The following is a 15,340-nucleotide window of genomic DNA, read 5'->3' as shown; positions in this document are numbered from 1 at the left end:
TAGATCAAGAAGATGTGGTTCATCTATACGACGGAATACTACATGGCAATGAGAAAGAATGAAATCTGGCCACGTGTAGCAACATGGATGGACCCTGAGAGTGTTATGCTTAGTGAAATAAGTCAGGCAGAGAAGGACAGATACCATATGTTTGCACGTATAGGAGGATTAGGAGGAACTTAACGGAGGATCGTGAGGGAGAAGAAGGGGAAAAATAGTGGGGGAGAGGGAGGGAGGCAAACCATGAGAGACTCTTGAATGCCGAGAACAAACTGAGGACTGATGGGGGTGGGGAGGAGGGGAAGGGGGGTGATGGGCATGGAGGAGGGCACTTGCGGGGATGAGCACTGGGTGTCATGTGGAAACCAACTTGACAATAAATTATTAAAAAAATAAATAAACAAAAGCTATCCCTGTTGCGACAGACCCCTTTTCAAAGTCACTCATATACCCTCAGCGCGTAGTACAAGTATGCGTGCACGCACACTCCTTTCCCTTTTTTTTCTTTAATATTTATTTTTGAGAGTGGGGGGAAGACAGAAAATCCCACTCAGGCTCCACGCTGTCAGTGCAGGGCCCCTTGTGGGACTTGAACTCACGAACCGTAAGATCATGACCTGAGCCGAAATCAAGTCGGACGCTTAACCAACTGAGCCACCCACGCGCGCCATACACTCCTCTCCCTCTAAACAAAGAGAAAGGGAAGCCCCAAATGGTATGTTACAAAAGCATCACGATGCAAATTTCAAAGTTATGTTTTACACACCAGAATAACAGAAGCGGCTTTATTTTAAAATGTTTGAGGGATGTCCGTCATGCTTGCCAGCATGATGAATTAAAGGAAACGGCAGTAGCTGCTACTTGAACACTGCCACTCCATAGTAGTTAGTTACTTTTTACGAATTTCGGGATCAAAAGCATTGCTTTGTCATCACAGAGGCCAGCAGAGCCCTACTCACTCCGCGCCCGACATTCTGACACGGCTCCAGGAAGCAACAGGGCAGACGGAGACGGTGCTGGAAACCCCACACAGACCAAGCAGGCAGCTGGGGAGAGACCCCGAGTCGACCCACCAACTTGAGGACGACACCACGAGCTGCGCCTGAACCCCCTGACTTCCTGGTCAACACTGACCTCTGCGAAGCGCAAGGTGGCCCACTTGAGTGCATTCTTTATTTCACTTTGTTTCAAAATGGAGGAAACCTCTGCTAAGTCCTACTTAAACTGAAACATGTATTTTCAAAGAAGAAGAACACCACTTCAATTTCTTTAATGTGCAAAAATAATTCATAAAGGAATACACTTAACCAAAATATTATGAAAGAAATTAAAATTACCTAATAATCATAAGATAACTTCAAACTAGATAACTTTTACCTATCTAACTGGTAAAAAGAAATTTTTAAGAGAAAAAAAAAAAACCCACAGGACTAGAAAGCAGACATTCCCCCAAACAATGCTGATCAGAGAATAAATTGGTATCATTTTTTGGATGGAATTTATTAGCGGTCCATGAGAAAAAAAAGGGTTTTTTAAAGCTTTAAAATGTACACACACCCCAGCAAGCATACACATTTGTAGGAATTTATTCTCATGAGATAACTGGCGGCGGTACCAAGATGTATGTACAAAAATGTTGCTAACGGTGCAGTTTATTACAGACGGTTTACAATTAATTGCTATGTGAAAACCACTCCGGATTATCTCAGTATGATAATCCATGTACAGAGCAGAATACTAAACAGACATTAAAAAGTACTTTTATAGAAACTGTTAGTTTATGTGGAATCTTTTGTTAGATATTTCTATATCCCTTAAGAACTTTTCCAATGCACACACGTTATTTTCACAACTGGAAGAAAACAAAGATAACCACAAGCTGGGGGACTATTTTTATTGTTGTAAAGGACAGACACAATACTACTGATGATTGAATAAAGCTAGTTAAAGTCTGGCTTAAAATGATAACCAGTTTGTTTTCAACATATGAATACATGAGGAGAAAAATGACCGGACACTAAATACATGAAACTGTTAATAATGGTTTTCTCTGAAAAGTGGGATTATCCATAATTTTTATTTTCTTTCCTCTATCTGAATTTTCCACCTTTCCTCCACTGACTTAGTATGATCTCAGAGTAAAAAAAGGGACATGGGTGGGGAGAGCACATTCGTCTCCAGCACGAAAACGCAGGTTGGACGGAAGGAATCAGAGGCCCCCGATGCTCCTCCTTCCTCCTGCCATCACCATCGTCATCGCACACCCAGTTTTAAGTATGCAGCTGTCTCATTTTTATTGAGAGGCTAACCTTATAATTCGGAACTGGGATGAAAATGTGTTTTTATACAGTTGCCACTTTCATTGGTCAAACCTTGGCTTCCAATTTCCGTGACTGATACACAAAACCCACATGTTAAGATGTGACAGCTCGCTGCTTCATGTTAACCGCCAAGACTAGATAGACCACATAGGTGCTGCAGCACCGCTAGCCTATGGTAGTAGAGAACGAACTAGAATCCCTTCTTTCACACAAAGAGAATGCAAAAGGCAGGTCAAACTTCCACTCTAGCTCAAGCTCAATAAATGATATGCAATCAATCAACTTCCAACTCTTTATAATGACCAAAAAATATTCGGCTGACTTGATCCCAGAGAGAAATATTGTCACACAACCAATTCCTGATCCAACCTATACAGAAGCCCCTTTTAACAAGGCAAGGACGGGGCGCCTGGGTGGCTTAGTCGGTTAAGCGTCTGACTTTCGCTTAGGTCATGATCTCGCGGTTCATGGGTTCGAGCCCCGCGTCAGGCTCTGTGCTGACTGCCGGCTCAGAGCCTGGAGCCTGTTTCAAAGTCTGTGACTCCCTCTCTCTCTGACCCTCCCCTGTTCGCACTGTCTCTCTCTCTCTCCTAGAAATAAATAAAACATTAAAAAAAATTAAAAAAAAAATAAAGAGGTGGTTAAATTAAATTTAAAAAATATATTAAAAAAAAAAAAAAAAAACAAGGCAAGGACACCTGACTGTGTATATACAAAACAATTTTTACAAGTTAACTTTCAAATGGAAATTCCTTGGAGAAAAAGAGCTCAAGGCAGAGAAGCATCTCCACACCAAGCCCTGAGCTAGATGCTTAGTGAGGGATTTTATTTAACTTTTACAAGAACCCTACGAAATATCAGTAAGCCCTTTTAAATCAAGACACTGGGGAAGGTTGCTAATTTTACGAGAATTCTAAAGTCACTGAAAGTCTGAGCCAGGATTCAAACCCAGTTCCCCTCAGTTATGCTTCCATTTCAATTTTCCCCAAACCTCTCTTCCCATCCTGGACCGTCCCTCAGTCATCCAAGCCTGACTTCCCTTCTGCCTGTACCACTGAACACAGAATGGGTACTATCTCTGTCAAACAAAACATAATTTTCATACCACCCAATTGCCATTCAATTTAATCCAATCATTTTTAAATAACCATAAAACAACCTAAATTCAAAATCTAGTACACACTGCAATTTAAAAATGCATTGAAGTTAAAGCCTCCTGATGAATGGAGGATGTTTCACAAAGAACGAACCAAACTGATAAAACATACTTACCTCACGGGTTGGGGGTGAGGGTTTTCACTTAGATCCGTCCTTATCGTTTGTTATATACTATGTGTGTTCATTCAAATTTGTAAATTTTAAAAACCTCTCATTCAATTAATGCAAACATACATCATTTGAATCCTCAACTGTTTGTCTATGAGGTCCTTACCGCTCTCAACTTACAGTGACAGACTTACTCTGACACAAATCACTCCCGGGAATTAGGACAGAGCACTAAAGAGGCTTCCTCACACTGAGTCAACTCTCATGCTGACATACATCTTTCATTCATCCAAACAACCCGCCCACCACCACCAAAATTAGAGTCTACAGTGATACAGCCATTCTGCTGTCTGTTCTCTGGACTTGCTCTTCAAAAAGCTCTGACACCTTACTGATGGTGGGGCAGAACCTCTCTGGGAGGTCCATGCCCCCGAGGCTCCTTCCCATCTCTATCCCTCTGGGGATCTAGCTTATTGAATTTCCAACATTATCCATACACCGCTTACCACTTTTCCCGCCTGTTCCTGGGAGATGGACAATATCGATTTCACTTGTGGACACGGACAAAAAGGAGTAAAGGAGAGACAGGAGGCTGGTGCCTCTACAAGCCCGACTTGCAGAGCATTTACCTCCCGTGTGTTCCATAAGTAAACAATAGGTGGCACCTGGGTGGCTCAATCGGTTAAGAGTTGGACTCTTATTTAAAAGTGAGGATAAAGAAGAAAAGCATAGCCTCATCTGGTGTGGGAGCATTTCAATGAAAACATTTCATGCTAGATCTCCATAAATTATAAAGAATTTTATTAACACTACTACCTAGAAAATACCAAACCTTCTTGCTATATTCACATTCTAGTCGTTCTTGAGTTACAAAATTAAGTACTTGGAGGGTTTGTTAAGGACCATAAAACTTTCTGGAAACTACAAAGATGGATCTTTAGTACCAACCACTTCACCCTCAGACTGCTTTAGAAAACCAAAGTCTCCTTTTTAGAGCTATTCAAATGCATCACTGTATCTGAAATATTCTGAAGATTCTAGAATAAGAGAAATAAAATGAAATCTCATAGGTGTTACATTTTATTACAATAAGCAAACTTGTAGGCAATCCCAACATATAAATTTAAAATCTAGACAGTGGGCCTCTTGGGGCACCTGGGTGGCTCAGTCGGTTAAGCGTCCGACTTTGGCTCAGGTCATGATCTCACAGTTCGTGGGTTCAAGCCCCGCATCAGGCTCTGTGCTGACAGCTAGCTCAGAGCCGGGAGCCTGCTTCAGATTCTCTGTCTCCCTCTCTCTCTGAACCTCCCTTCTTCATGTTGTGTCTCTCTCTCAGAAATAAATAAAAAATATTTAAAAAACTTTTTAAATAGTAGGCCTCTCAAGCCGGCAAAGAACAGTACCACAGCCATCATTACCAAACATAGCACTGACCAACCCCCTGACCCTCTTTTCTGGAATTACTCTAAGTTTCATACCTACAACTACACAGATGTATCTGGAAAATCTCCCAACAACATATACTCTGTAAATGTTGACAGGTTTGAGGTAGGTCCCCCAATCAACAAGCAATGGATGGATGAAATAATGTACTTGATTCTTAAATTAGAAATTCTAACCCTTGGGGGCTTCTGGGTGGCTCAATTGGTTAAGCCTCCGACTTCAGCTCAGGTCATGATCTCATAGTTTCTGAGTTCAAGCCCCACATTGGGCTCTGTGGAGCCTGTTCAGATTCTGTCTCCCTCTCGCTCTCTGCCCCTCCCCCAGTCGTGTTCACATGCATGGTCTCTTTCTCTCAAAATAAATAAACATCTTCTTAAAAACAAATAAATAAATTAGAAATTCTAACTCTGGACTATGGATGTTTAAGGATTCCATATAACCCTATAAATCATATGCAAAATTTTGTACATTTTCTGTGGAAATTTTCAAAAGGGCCCACAACATAAAAAAAGAGTAAGACTCTCTAGGTTCTGCTAGTAAGAAGGGCACACAGAACAGGCAACCAAGAAGCTTGGACTCAAAGCCAGACTCCAGGACTGACAGCTTGAAGACATCAAGCAAGCCACCTCACACAGATTTCTCACCTATCGAAAGACTTAGGGCATTTCCGGTATCCTATTATTCCACAAACAAAAATCCCCATGGGGTATCGCCAGTAATCTATGCGATACCGTGTATATGCCAAACTAGTGCTCGAGAACTTAGGGCACTGGTAAAAGCACACGCTAAAAGCTTAACAAATCAGAGCTAAATAACAGAATAAATACACTCCCAGAGAGATTTTTTTTTTTTTTAACACCAGACCAAGTTGCCAATCTGAGTACAAGTTAACTTATTTGGGAAGATCACTTCTCTGTATTTCGATGCCCTCATCTGACCTGAAGTTCCTCAGAAAAGAGTATGATTGGCCTAGAAGCTTCTATGACCACCAACTCTATAGCTATTCCACTTTTAAGTACCAAGTTCAAAATCTTTTCACTGCCATCAACCACAGAGCTTCACAGTAAACCTAAGACACCAGCTATCACCACACTCGCCCCCACTGCTTCTCCTTTCCACACACTGAGACCAGGGCTCAGCTAACTTTTTCTGTAAAGAACTGCACGCTATAAAGATTTTCAGCTTTGCCGGCTGCACGGTCTCTGTTAAAACTACTCAACTCTGCCACCATAGGGCCAAAGCAGCCATCGATAACATGCAAACAAATGAGCCCAGCTATGTTCTAATAAAACTTAATTCATGAGCGGACATCTGAATTTCATATGATTTTTATGTGTCACGAAACATTTGATTTTTGGTTTAAACCACTTAAAAATGTAAAAAGCACTCTTGGCTGTGGGACTGTAAAGAACAGGTGGCAGTCTGCACTTCCAAGTGACACAGGTCTTTTCCTCTAGTGCTACTCTGGTGCAAGTTTAGAAGATGGAAAGAAGAGCTAGGTAGTACTTTCTAGAAAAAGGTTCTCCAGGATCAGGGGGCTGACTTCTCTGCTCTCCTTTTTCTTCTTGCCTCCATTTTAATCTTAGAAATAATCTGAAATTGGATGTGTTGAGCTAGGGAGTGCCTGGGTAGTTCAGTCAGTTAAGCTTCTGACTCTTGATTTCGTCTCAGGTCATGATCCAAAGGTTACTGAGATCGAGTCCCGAGACAGGTTCTGTGCTATCGGTTCAGAGCCTGCCTGGGATCGCTCTCTGCCTCTCCCCTGTGAACACACACGTGTGCACACTTTCTCCCTCTCTCTCCCTCTCTCTCTCTCTCAAAATAAAGATCAAAGAAAAAAAAGTAAGTGTTGAGCTAGCAAACACTAGGGAATGCACTTGCTAATGTCTAATACTAACAGTGCTGACCAATAAAAGGTTTTTCACTCCTTCGAATAATTAAAGTCTTCTCGTTATAGAGCAGTAATTCATCAATTTTAGTTGAAACACAATTCTACGTCTTCCCACAATCCCCGATTCAAAAGTTGTTTGCCTAAATGAATAGCATGCAAATAGAAGTAGTGAACTATCCAGTTTTCATTCATAAGAATGGGGCAGGGGAGGGGACCCTGAAAGAGATTAACAATATTGGATTTTAAAAAGCTAGAAAAAAGTGTACTTTTGGTGGTTTTGCAAATTCGTGCAATCCTTCTGGATTAGCAAAATTCACCAGAGATTAAGATGTAAATAATTTCTGACTTAACATTTATACTTCTAGGAATTTATCTGAAAAAGATAGCCAGACAAGCCAGCATACATGTATACACAGTGAGTTTCATACTCAGAAGAGTTGTTAATATCATGAAAAGATTAAAACTACTTAAAGGTACAACTGGTTGAACAGTGGAAGGATACAATGGAATTCTAGGTGGCCATAAGAATATGCAGATGAAACCGTTCGACATGGGCACATCCAAAGCATATCGAAAGAGAAAAACACGTCACAAATTGCACGCGCGCTTTGATCTCAGTTGCATGAAGCATCTATATATGGCATTTGTCTACGCAGCCGTGTGAGAGAGACAGAAGAAAACCAGGCAGAGAAGCGCAGGCTTAGAACGTTCACCAAAATATTCACAGATGGTTTTTACTTTCTTGTTTATAGTGTTCTGTAATGTTTACATTACTTTACAATGAGCATGTATTACTTTTATAATTTAAAAAGGACTGATCGGAATGTACACCAAGAATGAACCTTAATGAAAACTATGAACTTTAAGTGGCAGTGATGTGCCATCCGTGCAGGCTCTCTGAACGTCTAATAAACACACCACTCTGGTGTGATGGGGGCAAGGGGGCTGGGGGTACACAGGAACGCTCTTGTTACTTTCCGCTCACTTTGCTCTGAACCTAAAACTGCTTTAAAAAATAAAGCCTAGGGAAAAAAAGTATGAAGACAACTCATATACAAACGACTCACAAGTTCAACAGAAGCTACCTGAGACTCATGGAAGTGAATCTGAAAGGCTTTTGTCAGAAGCCGGGCTTTAGAACACGGCAGAACGGCCTGTGGGGGGCAGTCACGTGAGTATCACACCAAGTCCAGCACCTCAGCTGGCCAGCAAGCAGCTCCCCCCAAGAAACGGCTCAACCGCGCTCTCTCCGCGCTCTCTCTCCCCTTAGGAGAAACGGACTCTGCTGCATTCACCCTGAGGACGCTTTATTGTTTCTCTCCTGTTGTTTCTGATTTAATAGAATGTTTTCAGTGAAAGCTTAGGGGACTTAAGACTCTGTGAGACAATCAAGGGCTCAAGAAAAGCAATTTAACACTTAGATTAGCTTTAAAATGGAGTTCTAGCTGGGGTAAAAGACCAGTCTGCTAAAAGATAAGCAGGTCTTAAGGGGCTTTAGTGGAAGAACAAATGCCAAGATGAGATTTTAACGATAAGCAGTTTCTGTTACTTGAATAGGAGGCAGAGGCATTCTGATGCAAGGCTGAGGATCAGACGGAGGACGGAAGAAATCACTGGGAATATACTCAATGTTACTTGGTTTTACTTTCTTTACAAGAAACACGGACATCATAACTGCTGCCTCTTGCATTTTGCCCAGTGCATACCTGTACAGATACATGTCACATACATCTACCTTTATTTTAACAGAGCAAGCAAGGGCTTACAGGTTTCTGTACGGAATACATACCTTGTGGTCGGAACTACCTGAATGACATCTAGGTGTTTTTCATTCCAAGGAAAAGCCAGCCTTGACAAGAACTAAAGTTTTAAATGTAACAAGAACTGGCAATGTCAGAAGACTCGCAAACTGCGGTGGTATACAAGTAGAAGTACCCTAAGCTAACAATGCGATCTTAACATGTTTCTAGGTAGAAATCAAATCCCTAATATGTCATGGCTCCAAATTACGATATTCACCAAGCTACTATCAACTCATACTATGTTTGAATTTCAATACAAATGAAGTTTAATTTACAAAAGACACTATTAATAATTTATATACTATGCCCAACAATAACGAAGAGTTAAAGTGGGTAAGTAAGGTACAATAAACTTAGGTATAATATTAATGATATTTGTTCAAGCTTAGCGTCACACACACAGAACTCGGAGAACACACCTCCTGGTTTCCAGACATTATCCTCACTAAGATTAGTGTTGACCTGGTAGAGCATCTTTGTTAAGTTTCCCTTGGGAAATTTCAAAACTTAAAAATGCAATTTATGTGGGGGCATCATTTTGTGGTCCAGACATTTTTAATCATACAGGCATTATCTTGAGTAATTAATATCACTTTTTGGCTGGACAGTTGTTCTACAAATTATAAGTGCCCTTTTACTTCAAAAGTAGTGAAATAGCATAATACAATTATTCTGATGCTAACTCCTCACTTCCTAAGGTCCTTTGGGTTAACTGTCATCAGATTTATTATAAAGGATTCACAGCAAACACAAAACTCAAAATTACTGGAAGAAACCATAGGAATCTGCACGGTAAGAAACACTGCTCTGAACACGGAGAACAACAGCAACATACCTCAGATGTACAAACGTCACAGAACTTCTTGATGTAAAGTATCCAGGCATTTCCTAGGCATATTTTACTTTTAGGCCTGTGTATGTTTACGTGTGAAACAGATGTGAGTCAATTTCAGACAATCTGATAGGAAAAACTTCACTTGTTTTGAAAAGGAGTCACACCACTGAGATGCTATCAGAACAGGAGAGCTTCCCCAGAGCACCTGATCCGAACAAAATTCCACATAAGTGATGAATCTGCATGCAATGCTCCAGGAAATAGTAACAACCTATTTACCTTCACAGCTATCTTAACGAGGGATTTTTTTTTTGTCCTCATTTTTAAATTGAGGATTTTAGGGCCCAGAGGTGAAGTACCCTACACCCAGAGTCACACAGCTAAAATAAAGGTAGGATCTGAAGCCAGGCAATCCCATAAAACATTTTTAAATGCCTCACTGTCAGGAGGGGACATGGGTCCTAGCTCTGCATCAACACTGCTCTCGACACGGGTCCCCGCAGGGAGGACCAATTCACCTCTGTTCCTGACTGCTTCACCTCTGTAAGGAATGTGCTAATGCCCTAACCCTGTCTTCCAGGATCATAGCGAGAAGAGGAAATGCACAAAATTAAAGCCTCCTGAGAAGTCCAAAGCACTCTATAAATAATGTGCCATGTGCTAAATATATCTAATTCTGAATATTCCAGCAACACAGAGATTATTTTCTAAAACACAGAGAAGACCCTAACAGTGTCTTATTTGTGGCCACCTCAGAGTGTCTTTTATGACATCTATCTGGAAGCCTGCAAAAAGGCACAGACCAAAGTCTTGGCTGTAAAGCAAAACACCCTGAATAAGGCAATATAAAAAGTGGATTTGATATTCAATATTGAGGACGCGCAAGCTGCTTCAAAATACAAATGTAAACAGTGGTCTATATCCAGAGAAATGCATTTTCTCTTTAATAAAAATATTCTTGATTTTAAAGAACATAGTAAGAGGACAATGTTAATTTCACATGTCAAATCTTGAGAGAATGATAAAGAATCAGAATTCTTTCTTACCTCCCACATGTACACATTATTCTTAACCTGAGATCTTTTTTTCTTATCTCCAACAAATGGCCCAAACTTTTTGCCTTTTAAAATTGGTTTAGTGGCCCAGACACCTAGAAAATAAAACCAATATTTTTATAAAGTATTGTGGTTAAAAATCAAAGCATTAAACTCAATTGTTTCACAAAACAGTTAAAAAGCTAGCCAGTCTACAAGCAAGATAATGTTAAATCCATGGAGAGCAAGTGAAATTAAATGAAATCAAGTCTTCCCGGAGGATTTTTATTTTTCTTCTTTGTGTTCTTCTGTGTTTCCCAAAGAGCCTGTAAAGAACCTACACTGTTTCAGAAGTAGGAAAGAATGTTTTATATCTGTTTGTTTCCATTTGTCACATGTAAAGTTACCCAGATGGTACAATCGCAAATACTCAGGGAACAGCACAATAACAACTAAAGAGAAAAAAATACGATTAAGGAGTGAAACTATAATTTTTAAAGAAATGTTTTTGGGGCACCTGGGTGGCTTAGTCGGTTAAGCGTCCGACTTTCGCTTGGGTCACGATCTCGCGGTTCGTGGGTTCGAGCCCCGCGTCGGGCTCTGTGCTGTCTGTCAGCTCAGAGCCTGGAGCCTGTTTCAGTCTGTGACTCCCTCTCTCTGACCCTCCCCTGCTCACGCTGTCTCCCTCTCTCTCTCCTAGAAATAAATAAAACATTAAAAAAAAAAAAAAAAGAAATGTTTTTGTTTTTAAGATTTATTTATTGATTTAAGTAATCTCTACACTCAACCTGGGGCTCGAACTCATGACCCCGAGATCAAGAGCCACATGCTCCGCCAACTAAGCCGGCCAGGCACCCCAAAACTACCAGTAATTTTAAACTCCTCTTTCTCCTTTTCTGCAGCTTTGAAATTGTCTCCAATGAACATGAACTGCTTTTCTAAAGGCTCAGAAAAACAGTTTTATGAATAAGCATTTCTGAAGTTTGCTTGCTCACAGTGGAACACCCTTTCCTCTCCAGCTAGGTCTCCTGAAAACTTAGCTACTAGGACAACTCATTCTTCAGAGTTTCAAACAGCCAAGAGTTATACTGCTGCTGCTCTGTGGTATTCCTGGGCTGTTTCTTATTCTCTGCACAAACCATAGGCAAACAGACAAGCTGAAGAAGGAAGAGGGCAGGACGGTGGATGGTGGCGGTGGAGCCAAGGGAACCAGCACCCAGAGGGGTCGCTCGCTGACAACATCCCTTTGAACAAGCTCCCTCTTCTGCTCTCAGTTTCCCCAGGCACAGAAGGAAGGTGGAGGCTGAGCCAGTCCCATCCAGCTCGGAGGTTCAGATTTCAATCTTCCGTATGTCCCTGAATCCAGTTTGATAACAGAGCTAACAATCAATTAGGGGAGCTATAAAATCAACCACTTTCACGTGAATGATACAATATAAGTGCTCCAGTTACTTACTGAATACTTTTTCAGTGAGAATTAGGAAAAGCATTTATTAACAATCTATTCATACACATATACACAAAACCTGGAATATCAGAAATACATCTTTTAAAAAAAAAAAGGGATACGAACATGATCTACTCCAAAAAAGTACTTTGACTAAATTTTTATGCCTTACTTCCTTATTAGCCTTCTGTCTAATGATTAGGGCACAAAAGCAAAACCAAATACACAAAAGCTTGGTTTGTATTCAGTGAGAAATCCCAGCCAGAAACATGCAGATACACTCAGGTCATTCATTCAAGTTCCTGCTGAGGCCCGTGATGCATCAGGTACTAGACTAGGGACACAGAGATAAGTAAGGACTGAAGGCACACACGATCATGTGAAAATACACAAGAATGAAACCAAATACAATGGCACAATCACACTCAAGTCCCGGTGCAACCGGAGAGGAGGGAGCAACACGCTCTGCAGGACGAAGGGCCCCGAGGAAGAGACGTGCAAGGGAACACGCGGGCTGAGTCACGAAGGATGGGAGGTGGTGGGCGTGTAGATATTTCTGGTGCAGTTTTATAATCTACGTCCACCCTGGAGTCCTAACTAGAAAATGCAGAAACACCACACAATGTTCTAAGTCAAAGTGTAAACCTGTTGCTTTTCTGATGAGCTCCCCACAGGCTGCTCCCTTCCCCTCCCTGCCCCCTCCTGGGACCCTAGTACTCACCAATCCGAGTCTTGTCAACAGCAGATGGGAAAAGCCTCACTTCCTCCGGAAGTCCTCGAAGCACATGTTCAGGTACCTCAGCCAGGCTCTCAGCAGCTGCGACAGGCTCGGTGGTGTTCTGCAAGTCAAGGAACAGAAGGATCAGAGCAGAGGGAAGCAAACTCAGTTGGCATTGTTGGGGTTTTTTTTCTGGTCCAATAAGCAAATATGCAAACATGTAACTGAAAGCTGAGGCCGGCCAGCCAGCCCCGGACTGCAGGACGCAGATGCGAGATGCAATGCAGAGCATTTCAGGAGCTGCTTTCACGGTTGTTTGGGAGTCTCCAAAGGAAACTACCACAACCTTCAAGCCTGTCTGCGTTGATCTGTTCTGTTCAGCCACCTGTAGTCATTTTCAAGCTATGTAAATGTCTGGCACCATCCTGTGTTACACTCCCACAGAATCTGGAAGTAAAATACGGCTTAAGCTTCCTTTCAAGTCAAAGGCTACTGTCAGCATTTTAGAACACTTAAAAAATAGAAATCAACCCTCCTACTGAAACAAATACTTTTGGCACACACCGTGAAGGCCCTGCCAACCGGCCAGACCCCCCCCAACCTGTGCTTTCATCCTTCGAGCAGCAACACCCCCTTTAACAGGGGCTTGAATATTCTGACAAGAACACTACACAACTTTTTCTGGGCCCTCAATGGAAATGCAACCTTTCCAGAAAACAGTAATTTACCACCTCTATCAAGTCAAACCCTAACTAGCAAAGTTGCCAGAATTATCAGTCTCCATGAAGTGGAGAATTTTATATAATTACTAACCAAAATTCACTTTAATCTTAATAAGATTACTATTAGGTATGTATTATATAAGGGAACAGAAAGCAGAGATCTGAGGCAACTGGTGAAACATGGCTGTTATTCTGAAAATAATGTTCAATTAAAGGAAAACCAAGTTTGTATTGACCATTACCCATATACCCCGAAGAACCGATGTACGTATCCTAACACCACTGAGAATGATGGGTCCTCTAGTCTTAGGTGTTTTCTATTTCGCTGCAAGGGGAAACACTTCTCAAGGATTTTCAAAAGAAACCAAAGTAAAGCAAAAAGCAACCTCCAACCTAAAGAAGTTAATTTCCCCCACAGTGAAGCTCTTACAGCTTCTAAGAAGGTTCTGTGCAAAGACAAGAATATCATCCACATTTGTGTACTCTCAACATTTTTTTTTAATTATTTTTTTGGATCAGTAGGCTGCTTCAAGAGAAAGAAATCCCACAGCCAGGAGCAACTGTGGGCCGTTTCAAGCCGAGATGCACAGGAGGGGGCACCCAGGGACGGAGACTCCTTCCTCAAACACGGCAAAGCTCCCAGTGCCGACCCTTCCGAAGCGCTAACGCTCTGGCCCTGCTGGAGCCACAGCTTCATCCTGACAATGACGCCAAGCACACGTTAATGCCTTTCAAAACACGAGGATGCCAACGCTGCCCCAGAAAATGGCTTTATGGTGTTTTTAATTAGCTAAAGTGTGAATAAATTTAGCACACAAATTCCTCACTTTTAAAATTCTAATCTATAAACAGCGACTTTGGAAACAGGAGTAACTTTTTTCCAAAGGGGGAACAGGTATTAAATTGGCAGTCGGTATCCCAGGCTCCATAATAATTTTTAACACTGACAAACATGAAGAAGTACTTAGCTAAGGCTCTGAGTCCTATCAGCACAGGGCCACTTAGCAACATGGAGAAGATTTCTTCTCCTTTCTCAGATGGGACCCTAGCCTAAGATTTAAAAGGATTTGACACCATTCAACGTCCCTAGGAGCTGTGAAAAGACAGTGCATCAGCGACTCCAAAATGGGGCTTCCAGGCACTATGACAATAATACTAATAAGCTATTAGTTCCCGAGAAAGTCCTCCGGAGCCTCAGGACAAGGCCCTATACGAACCGTCTTCTATGCATGATGGCATTTACTCCAAACAGCTCAAGCGGCAGGGGCTGTCATTGCTTCCTCTAGCGCCACACCAGCTCTATCCCTCCCATCCTCTCCCCACACCCAGCACACTCATAAAGGAGGAAACTGAGGCTTCCTCAGGAAACTGAGGGAAGTTGTCTAAGTTGCTCAAGACCAGGATTTGAACCTTGTCTGTCTGACCCTGAGCCCATGTTCATAACCACTGTGCTCTTTCCAGTTAAGATCCCACTGAAGAAGGTTTGAGGATCTAACGTAAAACATGCTAACTACAGGCAGTAGCGCTGTATTACAGAATTGAAATTTGGTAAGAGAGTAGAACTTAAATGTTCTCACCAAAAAAGGGAGGGGGATAAATATGAGAGATGCTGATGGATGTAGTAATTAACTAGATGGTTATATGTATACCAAATTACCACTATGTATACTTTATATATCTTACAATTTGTCAATTATACCTCAATAAAGCTGAAGAAAAAAAAAAAAGAAAGAATTTGGCTGCAATATCATCTAAGAACCTCTGCCCTAAAACCTCCCAGCGTCCAGCGAAGTGCCAGCAGGCGACAGCTCCTGGGACAGGAATGGTCATTCCCACAGGAGCCGTGTCACTGGAGTATAAT

General features: G+C 41.6%; 1 protein-coding gene across 4 annotated transcripts in view; it reads right to left on the bottom strand.

The window, feature by feature from the left end:
• The window catches only part of PRDM2 (PR/SET domain 2), a 122,946-nt gene that overhangs the window by 78,775 nt on the left and 28,831 nt on the right, over positions 1–15,340 (bottom strand). For all 4 annotated transcript variants that reach the window (XM_039228952.1, XM_039228945.1, XM_039228946.1 and 1 more), the window contains exons 3-4: positions 12,761–12,878; positions 10,605–10,708 (exon numbers count right to left, since the gene is read on the bottom strand). In XM_039228952.1, coding sequence (XP_039084883.1) covers positions 10,605–10,708; positions 12,761–12,878 — 222 coding nt within the window. The remainder of the gene's footprint in view (positions 1–10,604; positions 10,709–12,760; positions 12,879–15,340) is intronic.

The sequence above is a fragment of the Hyaena hyaena genome, unplaced genomic scaffold (assembly GCF_003009895.1).
Source record: "Hyaena hyaena isolate Hyena2069 unplaced genomic scaffold, ASM300989v1 scaffold_35, whole genome shotgun sequence".
Lineage (NCBI taxonomy): Eukaryota > Metazoa > Chordata > Mammalia > Carnivora > Hyaenidae > Hyaena > Hyaena hyaena.
The sequence above is the reverse complement of the archived record's forward strand: the minus strand, read 5'-3'. Positions and strand labels throughout refer to the sequence as shown.